Below are 14347 nucleotides of genomic sequence, written 5' to 3'. Positions count from 1 at the left end.
CGTTTGCAGGGCTCCAGGCAGTCTCTTTGGCTTCTTCCAGCCTCTTCCGGGTCGCATGGAAGCCCTTGTTTGGAACCCATGGAACCCACCTTTGCTCCAGAATTTATTCTGGCCTCTGCGCAAACCAGAAGAGAATGGAAGAAGCCAAAGAGACTGCCTGAAGCCCTGCAGATGCAATGAAAGTGCTGCACAATGTTCAGGAAAGTTACTGGGAACTTTTTAAACATTTTCTCAACGTGTTTGTAATGGGTCCCTGGTATCCCCAGCATTCACAGATAACTGAAACCGCGGATATCAGATCCGCAGATACCAGGGGACACCTGTATACACTTTCAAGCCTCTTCCAAATGAAAAATGTTATACCTTAAGTTACTACTTAACTCCTTATACTAGCATCATTCTGTTTAGGCAGTGTTTTCTATGTCCTTTTTTGGCATATATATATTTCATTTTTTAGTAAAGCCGCCCCCCCCCCAATGTGTGTGTTTTTTTGTCATTGTGTACAAGAACTCCTGCTATCTTATGTACCAAATTGCTCCCAACGTGACCTTGGCTGACTCAGATCATATGTGAACCAGTGCCCACACAGTTTAGCCAGCACCATCCTTGACCCACACCTGATTCTTGCTGGATATTATCCCCTGGCCCTTTCATTTCCAAGTTATGTTGGAATTCAGGTGAATTTCCTCCCTCACTCGCAGCAGCAGTATTGTTTCTTGGTGCTTTGATTTATAAGCAGTCAACAAGGTCAACTCCCAGTTCATGGAATTTGGCATACTTAGCAGTGGGAATTTATCTCACAGCCACACCAGATGGAACATCAGTAAACACAGAGGAGTTGGGATGATATGGCATTAGGGTGGCCGATTAAAAGCACTTCATAGTGCAGAGAGATGATGCAAAGACCTAATATTGCAGTTTTATTTTTATTTATTGAAGGTACTTATCTCTGTTTCACATTGGACATTTACGATCAAGACCTCTGCTAGTGTCCCTGTTCCTGTCTGTTAGTATCTTCTGCTGTAAATGTTATATCCAAAACATGATTAATTTTCTTTAAAAATTGTCAGTGGCCTGACATCTTGCACTCTGTATAAGAATGCAATCTAAATGTGTATCTCCTTGCCCCACCCCATCCCACACACACATACTCACCCAAGATTATTAAATCATCATGCTTCTTTTTGCAAGAATGTGGGGGGAAGGCTATTTTGTGGTTTCAGAAACAACGTCAAACAACCACCCTGTGCAAATTGAAACCAACCCAAAAAATGAAATTCCAAAAACTGAAACTCTCACCTTGAACTTAACTAACCTCATTGTCCTCAGCCTAAAACCTGGTATGTCAGACATATAACCGTGCATGGTTGTGCAATAGTTCAGTTAATCTGATTTAGGCAAAGGGTGAAAGACAAGACTTCAATGAACTTTTCTGCCTCATTCAGAGTTTGGATGTTTCTTGTGCATGCAGTTCAGTCAGGCTTTTATTTGCATCACTGTCTTTCAGAGTCAGACTCTAGGCTAAGAGTATGCCCCCGAACATGACCATGCCTGCATATCTTCACATGCCAAATGGCTTCTTAATACTGTAACTTTGCAGTAATTTAGATCCCTGGCAATTGGACAATTTATTTTGTATATATCCGTCTGTTCCAATTAAAGGAGAAAGTTATTGAAAGTTCCCCAGTAACTGAGTAGCTGTATAAACTTATTTTAAAAGATTAACTGGTAGATCATTGTTTTGTTTGGCCCAGGCCTCTTAAGGAAAACTTGTGGTTTATGCACTCTCTTAGCACATGAACTATTTAACGGCTGCTTCACCTTGAGGTTGAATCTGCATCTATTCTGGTTGTTCATAAATGTTTATTGTTTTGCAAGAACAAGGGTGGAAGGCTTCGAGAATCTGAAACCAGGCTTCATCTGGTGAACTGAACAAATAGGAATTACATACAGGAGGACATGCTCCTTAAGATACAGATCATGCCCATTCACAGATGATCCAGCATATTTACTACACATCATACACATTGATAAAATAGAAATGAACATCCAGTAGACCTCCAGTTAGGTAGACTTGTCTATTTATTAAGGTATTTTTACCCATCCTTTCACCCCAAAAAACCCACAAAAAGTTCTAAGGCAATGAACAATGCAACAAAGTATAATATATAACAGCATTTTTCAAACTGTGGGTCAGGACCCACTAGGTGAGTCACAAGCCAATTTCAGGTGGGCCCCCATGCATTTCAATGTGTATTTTATTTTTAATATATTAGACTTGATGCTACCATGGTATGTGACTGCATTTGGGGAAATGTTACAGATCTGTACTTTTAATAGGTTAACTACTTTTAATAGGTAAATATTTTTTGACAATGATAGTCAGTAGGGCTTACTTCCAGGAAAGTGTGGATAGGTTTGCAGCCTTTCAGATGTTTGGGGAATTTTTTAAATAGATCAGCAACTGCTTGGGAGGGCTAAGAAGGCTCCTCTTTGTTTTAAATAAATTTTTTAACTTAGGGCCCTATCCAAACTGGGCCTTGGGCCAGCACATTTCCCTTGGGCCATCCCAAGGCTGTTGCGAAAGTGCCATTAAGCACTTTTGCAACGACCTAAGTGGGGTTAGGCTGGCTAAAACGTTTGATAACTACTGATAAATAACATGTAACCCTCTACTTAGTGGGCAAAGAGACATCTTTTAAAGTGGTGCCCTCTTATAATTAGCAAGGGGAGAGTAAGAGCAACTGTTCCTCTTCACCCAGCATGGCATCTTTTCCAATGGCTGTTGCTGGTGTATTTTCTGTACTTTTTTTTATTGTGAGCCCTTTGAGGAGAGGGAACAATTTGATTTGTTTTACTATGTGAACTACTCTTGTTGAAATGCAGTATATGAATATTCTTATTAATAACAGTAAAACACAAACATCAGTATAATCAGGTAGATAAAATAATAAAACCAGCAGTTTAAAATAAAAATTAAAAAAAAACCATCAGTTTAATAGCAAGCAGGCAAGTCCCCAATACCATTTCAACCCGCTGAAAGCACATGAGAACTAGATAAACTTCACCTGGTATGTGAAAGACAGCAAGGAAAATATCAGGTAGATGTGCCTGAGAAAGTAGTGTCATTGTTTTGGCATCACTACGGAGAAAGCCCTTTTTCCAGTAGCCTTCCATTTACTTCCAAAGAAATAGATTTTCTTCTCCAAGGAAGATTTAATTGGCAGATATGCCCATGTGAAATAAGGTAGATCTTTATTTAGATATCCAGGTCCCAGTCTTTTTTGAGCAAGGGTGCCCAAACCCTGGCCTGGAGGCCATTTGCGGCACTTGGGGACCCCCAGTCTGGCCTGCAGGGAGCCCCCAGTCTCCAATGAGTTTCTGGCTCTCCAGAGACTTGCTGGAGCCCACACTGACCCGATGCAACCGCTCTCAGTGCAAAGGCAACTGTTTGACCTCTTGCATGAGCTGTGGGCGAAAGTCTCCCTCCACTGCTTGCTGTTTCACGTCTGTGAAGTAGCAGTGAAGGAAAGGCCGGCTTTGCTTTGTACAAGGTCTTTTATAGGCCTTAAGCTATTGCAAGACCTTCATTCAGTCATATAATTTCCATCTTTAATATATTCATTTATGTACATTTAATCAAATTTTAATGTAAATTAATTATTTTTTCTCCCGCCCCCCCCCCCGACACAGAGTCAGAGAGATGATGTGGCCCTCCTGCCAAAGTTTGGAAACCCCTGGTTTAGAGCTTTGAAAGTCAAAACTTTGAATTGAGCTTGGAAGTGAATTAACAGATGAGCCTACAGATCTATCATACAGAATACTGCATCTGAGTAGTTCATAAGAGCTACAACTGAGACCAGGAGTTCTTAGCACTGCTTGTGAAATGGCTGTAGTCTGGCACTCTCCCTGCATTCATTCACTACTTTCCATATGGTAGATGGCAGGTTACAACCCAGGGATCCTGTCAAAATCCAGCAAAGCAGTAGAACTGACTATTCCTACTTGTTTGCTGCTGAAGCAAGCAGGACTCCAAAGATGGTGCACAAGTAAGCAAGAAAGGAGTTGGATGATGAGCTAGGTGGGAAGCAGGCACTTGTTTATTTATTGTAGAGGCTTGAAGAGGAGGATAACTTTGGAAAGGTGAAAGAGATTATGAAACCACTAGCACAGTAGACATGTACATCTCTGGTTTATTGATGTTTATGGTCAGCATGCGCATGTAAACCACGAGTCTATGAGAAAGACAGTATATAGTTCCTGTAATTAATAAATATTCATGTGTGGACATTTGACTAAAACTAACAGTAGACCTAGCCTGCCTTTCTGAGGCAGTTGTCTCAAGCAGTGGATTGTTGTGAGGGGAAAGTCACCTATTTTTGCCCATCTGCCTTTGCTGCTTCTTCATGTGCTCCTTGGATTTGCAAATGAAAACAGTGTGTTCTGGCCCACTAGTCATCTCTCCTTCACACTCATCTTCCATTCCATTTTCCTCTTTCTTTCAAATTGGGGGGGGGGGGAGAGAAAGACAGCAACTCATGAATCCTTCAGCAAAGGGGACAGCATACTGTCTCAAGAGCCAGGGTGGGTCAGCCCTGCAGAAAGGACAAGGCTGCTATCCAAAACACCACATGTACACATGCAGAATTCTTGCACAGGTAGTCTTCGGCATTAACTTGTGAATCGGGGACCAAAAGTGACATTTCTTGACCTCACCATTGATGTGAATGGAAAGCTCTCTTGTGTATATCAGAATTCCCTGTCTAGACCAGGATAAAAAGTATACTGGAAACTAAATTGGCATTTGTGGCATTTCACAGGTAACGACCTATATTTAAAGTGCCTAAGGTCATCTGCAGCTTTAATGCTTTGGCATAAAAACATAAGAATTTTCTGGGACAATTAGAACAGGGGATTTGGTAACTAAGCTTCATTAACAAATTTGACAGTATTTCTGGAGGCTTGAAGAAGGATATAGAACATGTCACAATTACTATAAACTCTGCAGGTTCTCTCAGGAGCATTGCCTCTTATGAGTGATCTCAGAGCCTGATGTCCTTGAGGATTGATTTCTGTTTATCTAATCACATTTTCAAAATGGATTTCTGAAGGGAATACCAGATCTTAGAACTTGGAAGTGGGCTTTAAGAATTTACAGTAACAATTGTAAACTGTTTCAAATTAGATTTATTAATACATGAAATGATACACTTTGTGGATTACAATTTTTTCCATGCTGTAACCATTAACTTGTAATTTGATTACCTGTATTTTCTGTGTGTTATAATTTTATATTGTAATACCTTCCTTTAGTCATCATGTGGTCTTAATATTCTCTTGTGTTATGCTCTTTTGATTTGATCGGTCGGTTCCCTTAGTCTTTTTCCTTTGCTCTGTTTTTTCCTTCTTCAGATTGCTTAGCGCTTTCTTAGTCCACTTCATGCACAAGGAAATATTCATGTCAAGAACATTAACTCTTCAATTCCTAAAAGTCTCTGATAAATGCCTGCATAACAGTAGCAAAAGCCCCAAACTAGATACGTGTGTCAATATTTAAAATGATGAAATGGTGCATGGCTTTAAAAAAAAATTTTTTTGAGGCACACATGAGTGCTGTTTTAGGATTAAGCAGCTTAGCTGTAGTATTATTTGCAGGTTTAATGCTCTGAGATAAAAGTAATTGTCTAATTTCCCCCTTTTTTTCCACAGTAATTAACAAAAATCAAAGGCAGCAACTGGAATCCGTGAGCTACTCCTCTCGCTATGCTCTGGGCCTTTTTTATGAAGCTGGCACACAGATTGATGTCCCTTGGGCGGCACAGTACATCTCCAATAATCCCTGCATACGCTTCATCTCCATCGATAATAAGAAGCGCAATATAGGTCAGTGCTCCCATTATTCCCTTTAAACTCAGTAACAGTGGAGGGTGTAGATCACAAAAAAAAATGCTACTTAATTGAGTGTTGCTATTCTGAACAGAGCAAGTATTTAACTCCATGCCTTAGGGGATAAAAATTTAATGTCACATTTGGCCTGGAATAAAACGCACAATGAAACTAGGGAGGGTTTTAAGAAAAACCATTGCCCAGCACATGGTTTATATTACAGAGCTTTATGAAAGCAGTGTCAGAGAATTTTTTTAAACATCAAAACATTGCTATTCCAAGAAGTGCCCGGGTTCTGTTGTTGAAATGTTTGATTCGTGCATGTACCAATTTATTCTACCATCCCTCTGCAGTTTTACAGCCCTTCCTCTCTCCTCCTCGCTGAGCGTGGTCAGATCCAGAAATGAACTGTATAGTCACAACTGCCGCATCTGACTGTGCATGTGTTTTGCCATGGAAAAACCTTGAGGTTACTGGAATTCAGGATATTCATACAAGATCCCCCTTGCAAAGGGCTCCTTTTGTGGGTGTTTTGGGGCACGTCATTGAAAATGGCAATGAAAAAGATGGTGTGTTCCACTTTATTAAGTATGTTAATGTAGAAAGAATCCCATGGGTGATGGGAGAAATAGTCAGCAACATCTTGTGATTAACTTTCAGTGTTAATTTTTGTTTTGTTTTTGCAACAGAATTGGTACAGCTTCAGTTTTACTGGTACTAAAATGAGCTCTGCCCTACCCTATCGGATCTTTGTGACTATCCAGCTAGAATATGCATTCCACCATGTTATCTCCTGTTGTGTCGGGAAACCTGCATGCAGGCTAGTGCTAATCTGCAAAGTGGTGGCCGGCATATCTGGTGTGGTTTGTGCTGTTCTTGTCACTAGACCAGGGCACAGCCCTAATCAAAATGTTAGGAATCATTGCAACACTTGTTTATGATTAGGGAGTAAATTAAATCTGCTCCCTAATTCTGCCTAGGTGTGGCTTAATCTCCACCATTGTCAGACACACTGATTATCTTGACTGACATGTAGGTATGGATATGTGCCAGTGGATCAAGATTCATATCTTCTGGTTCAGGTCACACATGATGCTATGGAACTCTCTTCCAAGGGATGTCCATACCACTGCCTCTCCGCTAATGTTTCGAAGGCAGTCAAAAATGGTGGATTTTTTTTTCCTTTGGCCTTTGCAAACTGACTGCTGTTTCCTCTGCTCTCTAATGCTTTGGCATGCTGTTTTTCTTCTCTTGTTGGGTTTGTAGTTGATTGTATAATTTTATTGTTGTTTTAATGTTTTTTATTTTTAATTTGGTAAACTACTTTGGTATAGTGATGAATAGAAGTATAGAAATATTTTTAAATAAATAAAGGTACAGTGATACATATAGATGTGAGCCTAAATGGGCTTCCCCATTCGCTTTGGCCGAAGGGCTGCTATCCATGTCAATTCTTAGCCTAAAGAGAGATAGCTCTTGCAGTGAATTGGTGGAAGAAGCTCTTGTAAGTGAGAGATGCTCTGCACATGCATCAGAGCTACCATGCCCAAAAGGAATTGTTAGACCAGTGGTTCTCAAACGTTTTGCACCAGGACCCACTTTTCAGAATGGCTATCTGGGACCCATCGGAAGTGATGTCATTAACCTGGAAGTGATGTCATGTCATCATCAAGCAGGAAGTGCTTTCCTGATAATGCAGCAAACACAGAAATTGTCCATGGCAAGCACTGAAATGCCTCCATTTTCCCTAGATAGGTGGGCTATAAATAAATAAATATAAATATTAAATTAAACACATAATTAAATAAGGGAAAATGACATGGGGAAACTCGCTCTGGTCTACCAAGTGAATTCTCTTTATAACCTGCCTGCAACAACCTCATTCCCCCCTCCCTCTCCAAAAAAATCATAAGATTTTCAGCCCTACCCAGTGCTCAGTTCAATTTAAGTTCTTATATTTAAATCTGTTCAGTATGATCTGGGGCAAAATCAGTTTGAAATCCAACATGTTTTTGGTTTGGGCTGGACTGAGATTCATAGTTTCTCCCTGAACACCATTAAAACCCCAGAGAGGAAATGAGGCTGCACTGGGGGGGGGGGGGGGAGAAGGGACAGCAACCCTTTCCAATAAAGCAGTGGTCCCCAAATGACCAGGACCCACTTTTTAAAAAGGCAAACTATTAGAACCCACCTAGTTTTCTAAAAGAAAATTAGAAGAAAAGACTAAAAAAGAAAAAAGTTTCATTTTACCAGCTGAAGTCTCTGTTTTAATTCTTTTTATGGGGGAGGGGCTGCTTTCTGGAGCAAATCAGAACCATTGTGATGTCCTTGCCCCTTTGCCTGACCTTCTACACAAGCCAAGGCACGGTTGCTTACTCACGAGTAAATGCAACATGTAGCCTTACTTTCACTTCCCAAAGGAATCGCTACATTTGTGGTAGCATTGGATTCCTCTTGGTCTTCACAATGGACTAAGGCAGGGGTGGGCAAATATTTGGGCAGGAGGATCACATCATCTCTCTGACACTGTGTCGGGGGCTAAGAAAAAAAAATTGATTTACATTTCAAATTTGAATAAATTTACATAAATGAATATATTAAAGATGGAACTTACACAAATGAATGAATTTCACTGAGCTTATTTACAATACAAATATTTCTAGGCAGAAACATATGCCTTAGCAAGGCAGAATCACAAGAGGAAAAAATATTTCTAGGCAGAAACTCATCCCAGCAAGGCAGAAACACATGAGGAAAATTTTTTCACAACCCCCCCCCAGCACTTTACAAAAATGCACAGAACCAAATATCTCAGACCCAACAGAGTTCTGCAATTTCTGTATTGCATTAGACACACACTCACCCAAACACAACAGAAGTTAGTTAACACAGAATAGGATCTTGCAAGTAGTGGGGCGGGGGACATAAGTCAAGCCAGCATGTCACCCTCTTCATAAACAGACTCGCTCTACTCCCTCCTGCTTAGCAGCCCCACTCACCAAAGCAAGCAAACATAGAAGAGGAGAAGGCAGCACCTAACTGATGAGATCACCCAGGCTGCGGAGGTGTCAGTGGCGACCTTGCTGGTGAGTTTGCCGAAGCTGCAGAGGAGGCAGCTGCAACATCGTGCATAAGAACATAAGAACATAAGAACAGCCCCACTGGATCAGGCCATAGGCCCATCTAGTCCAGCTTCCTGTATCTCACAGCGGCCCACCAAATGCCCCAGGGAGCACACCAGATAACAAGAGACCTCATCCTGGTGCTCTCCCCTACATCTGGCATTCTGACTTAACCCATTCCTAAAATCAGGAGGTTGCGCATACACATCATGGCTTGTACCCCATAATGGATTTTTCCTCCAGAAACTCGTCCAATCCCCTTTTAAAGGGGTCTAGGCTAGACGCCAGCACCACATCCTGTGGCAAGGAGTTCCACAGACCGACCACGTGCTGAGTAAAGAAATATTTTCTTTTGTCTGTCCTAACTCGCCCAACACTCAATTTTAGTGGATGTCCCCTGGTTCTGGTATTATGTGAGAGTGTAAAGAGCATCTCCCTATCCACTCTGTCCATCCTCTGCATAATTTTGTATGTCTCAATCATGTCCCCCCTCAAGCGTCTCTTTTCTAGGCTGAAGAGGCCCAAACGCCGTAGCCTTTCCTCATAAGGAAGGTGCCCCAGCCCCGTAATCATCTTAGTTGCTCTCTTTTTCACCTTTTCCATTTCCACTATGTCTTTTTTGAGATGCGGCGACCAGAACTGGACACAATACTCCAGGTGTGGCCTTACCATCGATTTGTACAACGGCATTATAATACTAACCGTTTTGTTCTCAATACCCTTCCTAATGATCCCAAGCATAGAATTGGCCTTCTTCACTGCCACCGCACATTGGGTCGACACTTTCATCGACCTGTCCACCACCACCCCAAGATCTCTCTCCTGATCTGTCACAGACAGCTCAGAACCCATCAGCCTATATCTAAAGTTTTGATTTTTTGCCCCAATGTGCATTACTTTACACTTACTGACATTGAAGCGCATCTGCCATTTTGCTGCCCATTCTGCCAGTCTGGAGAGATCCTTCTGGAGCTCCTCACAATCACTTCTGGTCTTTACCACTCGGAAAAGTTTGGTGTCGTCTGCAAACTTAGCCACTTCACTGCTCAACCCTGTCTCCAGGTCATTTATGAAGAGGTTGAAAAGCACCGGTCCCAGGACAGATCCTTGGGGCACACCGCTTTTCACCTCTCTCCATTGTGAAAATTGCCCATTGACACCCACTCTCTGCTTCCTGGCCTCCAACCAGTTCTCAATCCACGAGAGGACCTGTCCTCTAATTCCCTGACTGTGGAGTTTTTTCAGTAGCCTTTGGTGAGGGACTGTATCAAACGCCTTCTGAAAGTCCAGATATATAATGTCCACGGGTTCTCCCGCATCCACATGCCTGTTGACCTTTTCAAAGAATTCTATAAGGTTTGTGAGGCAAGACTTACCCTTACAGAAGCCATGCTGATTCTCCCTCAGCAAGGCCTGTTCGTCTATGTGTTTTGAGATCCTATCTTTGATGAGGCATTCCACCATCTTACCCGGTATGGATGTTAGGCTGACCGGCCTATAGTTTCCCGGGTCCCCCCTCTTTCCCTTTTTAAAAACAGGCGTGACATTTGCTATCCTCCAATCTTCTGGCACCATGGCCGTTTTGAGGGACAAGTTGCATACCTTAGTCAAGAGATCTGCAACTTCATTCTTCAATTCCTTAATAACCCTTGGGTGTATGCCATCAGGGCCCGGTGACTTATTGATCTTTAATTTATCAATGAGGTCTGAAACATCTTCTCTTTTAACCTCTATCTGACTTAACTCCTCGGTTAGGAGGGGCCGTTCGGGCAGCGGTATCTGCCCGAGGTCTTCTGCCGTGAAGACAGATGCAAAGAACTCATTTAATTTCTCTGCCATCTCTAAGTCTCCTTTTATCTCCCCTTTCCCTCCCTCACCATCCAGAGGGCCAACCGCTTCTCTGGCGGGTTTCCTGCTTCTAACATATTTGAAGAAGCTTTTATTATTCCCCTTAATGTTGCTGGCCATGCGTTCCTCATAGTCTCGCTTGGCCTCCCCTATCACCTTCTTACATTTCTTTTGCCACAGTTTATGTTCCTTTTTATTCTCTTCATTAGGGCAAGACTTCCATTTACGGAAGGAAGCTTCCTTGCCCTTCACAGCCTCTCTAACTTGGCTGGTTAGCCATGCGGGCACCCTCCTGGATTTAGTGGAACCCTTCTTTCTTTGCGGTATACACCTCTGCTGGGCCTCTATTACTGTTGTTTTAAGCAGCCTCCATGCACTCTGGAGAGACTGGACTCTTTTTACCCTCCCTTTCAACCTCTTTCTAACCAGCCTCCTCATTTGAGGGAAGTCCGCCCGTCGGAAGTCAAGGGTTTTTGTTAGAGATTTGCCTGGTATTCTTCCCCCAACGTGCACGTCAAAACGGATCGCAGCATGATCACTGTTCCCCAATGGCTCAGTAACGTTTACATCTCTAACCAGGTCCTGCGTACCGCACAAAATTAAATCCAGAGTCACCTGTCCTCTGGTGGGCTCCGTGACTAGCTGATCTAAGCCACAGTCATTTAGCACGTCAAGAAATCCGGTTTCCTTATCGTGACCAGAACACAAATTGACCCAGTCAATATGAGGATAATTGAAGTCCCCCATGATTACAACCCTGTCCTTCCTTGTCACCTCCCTGATCTGTTTCCTCATTTCAAGGTCCCCATCAGATTTCTGGTCTGGAGGACGATAGCACGCCCCCAGTATTACATTGCTGCACAAGCCTGGTAATTTAACCCACAGAGATTCTACGGTGGAGTCGGACCCACCTTCAGTCTCTACTTTGCTGGATTCTATCCCTTCCTTAACATAAAGGGCCACCCCACCTCCAACACGCCCCTGCCTGTCCCTCCTGTAGAGTTTATAGCCCGGGATTGCGGTATCCCACTGATTCTCTGCATTCCACCAGGTTTCCGTTATGCCCACTATGTCAATATTTTCCCTTGTCACCAGACATTCCAGTTCTCCCACCTTTGCTCGTAGACTTCGGGCATTCGCATAAAAGCATTTATACACGGAATGCCCCAGGATGGGCTGCTTATTCGCTCCTTTGTCCCCGCATCCTCTCATTGTGCCAAACCGTCTATCACATCCCATCACCCTACCTTTCCCAATTTCTTCTCCTACCCTGCCTTTGTCTTGTTGTTCTCTAACCTCCCCATCCTCTTGCAGAACTCCCCATCCAAGTGCAGAACTTGCCCAGGCTCAGGCGGCGGTGACCTCACTGGGTAGCTCACCGAGGCTGCTTGCACACTCCCATTCACCCCAGTACACAGAGCCTAAGGCAGCAGTGGGCTCTCTCAGCCCTTCCCTGCTATGCTTGCTTGCACATGTTAGCAGCATGGAAGGGCCTTTCTCACATGTGCACGTGGCCTTTTTTACAAAAGAGATAACATGGAGAAAATGTGAGACCAGGAGGTCTTGTGTGAGTTTAAGGTTTGAACCAACGCAGCACCTTCAGGTCTTGTGTGAGTTCAAGCCTTGAACTTACACGAGACCTGCAAGTCTCACATTATCTCCACCTTTTTAAAAGGCCTTGCGTTTGTATTTTGTCTGCTGCCTGTGGAACTTCAGAGACATGAAGCTTGGGACAGCAGACAATGGACCATGCTCAGAGCTGGTACATCAGGACCAGCGCAGGCATGGGCGAGTCTCCAGTAGGCTGAGTGCCCCTTGGACATGAGGGGCACCCCTAGGGTCCAATGTGGGGGTCCTGCAGGCCGCAAATGGCCTGCAGGCTGGGGTTTGCCCACCCCTGGACTAAGGTATGGCCATTTACTCATGAGTGAATGTGCAGTGTAGTTCAGTTTCACTTTCCAAAGGGCTCCACACATTTTCCTTCTCTTTTATCAGCTTTGTGACCCATCAACAATAAGGTTGCAACCCACCAAGGAGTGTCACAACCCACAGTTTGAGAAACTCTGCATTAGACCATTTTAGTGACTTTTCTTTGGATAACTCGTATTCCCTCTTCCATCTGCAATCTCCAAGAAGAAAGAAAGAAAGAAAGAAAGAAAGAAAGAAAGAAAGAAAGAAAGAAAGAAAGAAAGAAAGATACATACATACATACATACATACATACATACATACATACATACATACATATGAATGAGAAGACTTTATTTTGGTCACAGACCAGTCTAAAAATAAAATCAACACAATAACAATATGGAAAATATAACAGGTGACAATAAAGTAATACACTATCAAATTTAAAATCCAGATAAGGATGGTCCCTGTCACCTGTAAACCACTATATATTGCCTCAGTCATGTTATAATGCCAGTCAGATTAGTAGGTTCTGTATTTAGAGTGATCTGCTTGATAGTTAGTACTAATACCTATTACATTTCAAGCTACATTTCTCCAAGAAGTGGTTTAGAGAGGAAGGATGTTCAGTGTACTAATCTCAGGATCATTCACTAGCATTTAAAAATGGGGTATTCTACAATATTTGCCACACCCCATCAGTCTTTTGGAGGAAAAACACATCGTAGCCAGTTTGGATTCTCAAGGTGACTTGCCAGATAGAAATTCCTTTCTTTTGGTCTCCTTTAATTAGCTCCTGTCACATAAAATAGAAATGATGTTCTACGTTCATGTGCTTTCTGTTGCAGTGCTACAACAGATGAAACCTTCTATACTGAGAAATGTCCTGTTGGTCCCAATATTTCAGTAACAATTTTCAGAATCGGCCCCTATGGTGGGCCTCTACATGGAGATCCTGTTTCTTCAATAAGAAAAATCATGAGTTTGTTAAGCCTGTAATATTTTCCCCATTTTTTTTTCCTGTACAAGTTGTGTTGGTGCAGTATATTCTTGTGGAGCATTATACGTATTGCATTCCCTCTGCTGATTGGGTAGCTACCAGTTTGGAAGTGAAGCAGAGCCACGGAAAAATGAGACAGTGGTTTCAATATACTGGAGGAACTGCCTCGGAACACAGAAATATATAAGTTTGCATGAAATTAAAGAATTAACTTGCATTAAATTAAAAGAATTGAATTACAAGAACATTTTAACTCTCACCCAGATACATACAATGAGTTTTCAGTCCAGGGCCTTATGGAATGTCAGGGGCATAGACCTAAGAAAATGTTCAGCTTGCTGGAGAGGAGGAGTCCTGCATTTGCTGCCACCTTTCATTGGGAGGTAGGCACACACTGGTACTGCTGCAAATCACAACTATGCTGAAATCTTGGATTTTTCTATTGTTTTATGTGGCCTGCTGTCACTTCTGCCCTGAGAGGGGGAAAACAGGTCTAAAGGAAGCAGGCAGGCTATGCAAGTCTATGAATCAGATCTATGATTGAAAGCAGTGGAGACAGAATGTGGAAGGTGTCCCTTCA

The 14347-nt window shown here is 42.6% G+C and overlaps 1 protein-coding gene across 2 annotated transcripts in view; it reads left to right on the top strand.

Moving 5' to 3' along the window:
- Positions 1-14347, top strand: part of RNLS (renalase, FAD dependent amine oxidase) — a 148065-nt gene that overhangs the window by 94018 nt on the left and 39700 nt on the right. Inside the window, exon 5 of one of the 2 annotated variants that reach the window (XM_066621098.1) lies at positions 5710-5883. The exons of the other annotated variant lie outside the window; for it this stretch is intronic. Coding sequence (XP_066477195.1) covers positions 5710-5883 — 174 coding nt within the window. The remainder of the gene's footprint in view (positions 1-5709; positions 5884-14347) is intronic. 2 annotated transcript variants of the gene reach the window in all.

Source organism: Tiliqua scincoides, chromosome 3, assembly GCF_035046505.1.
Source record: "Tiliqua scincoides isolate rTilSci1 chromosome 3, rTilSci1.hap2, whole genome shotgun sequence".
Lineage (NCBI taxonomy): Eukaryota > Metazoa > Chordata > Lepidosauria > Squamata > Scincidae > Tiliqua > Tiliqua scincoides.
Note: the sequence above shows the minus strand (reverse complement) of the source record. Positions and strands in the feature narration are given on the sequence as shown.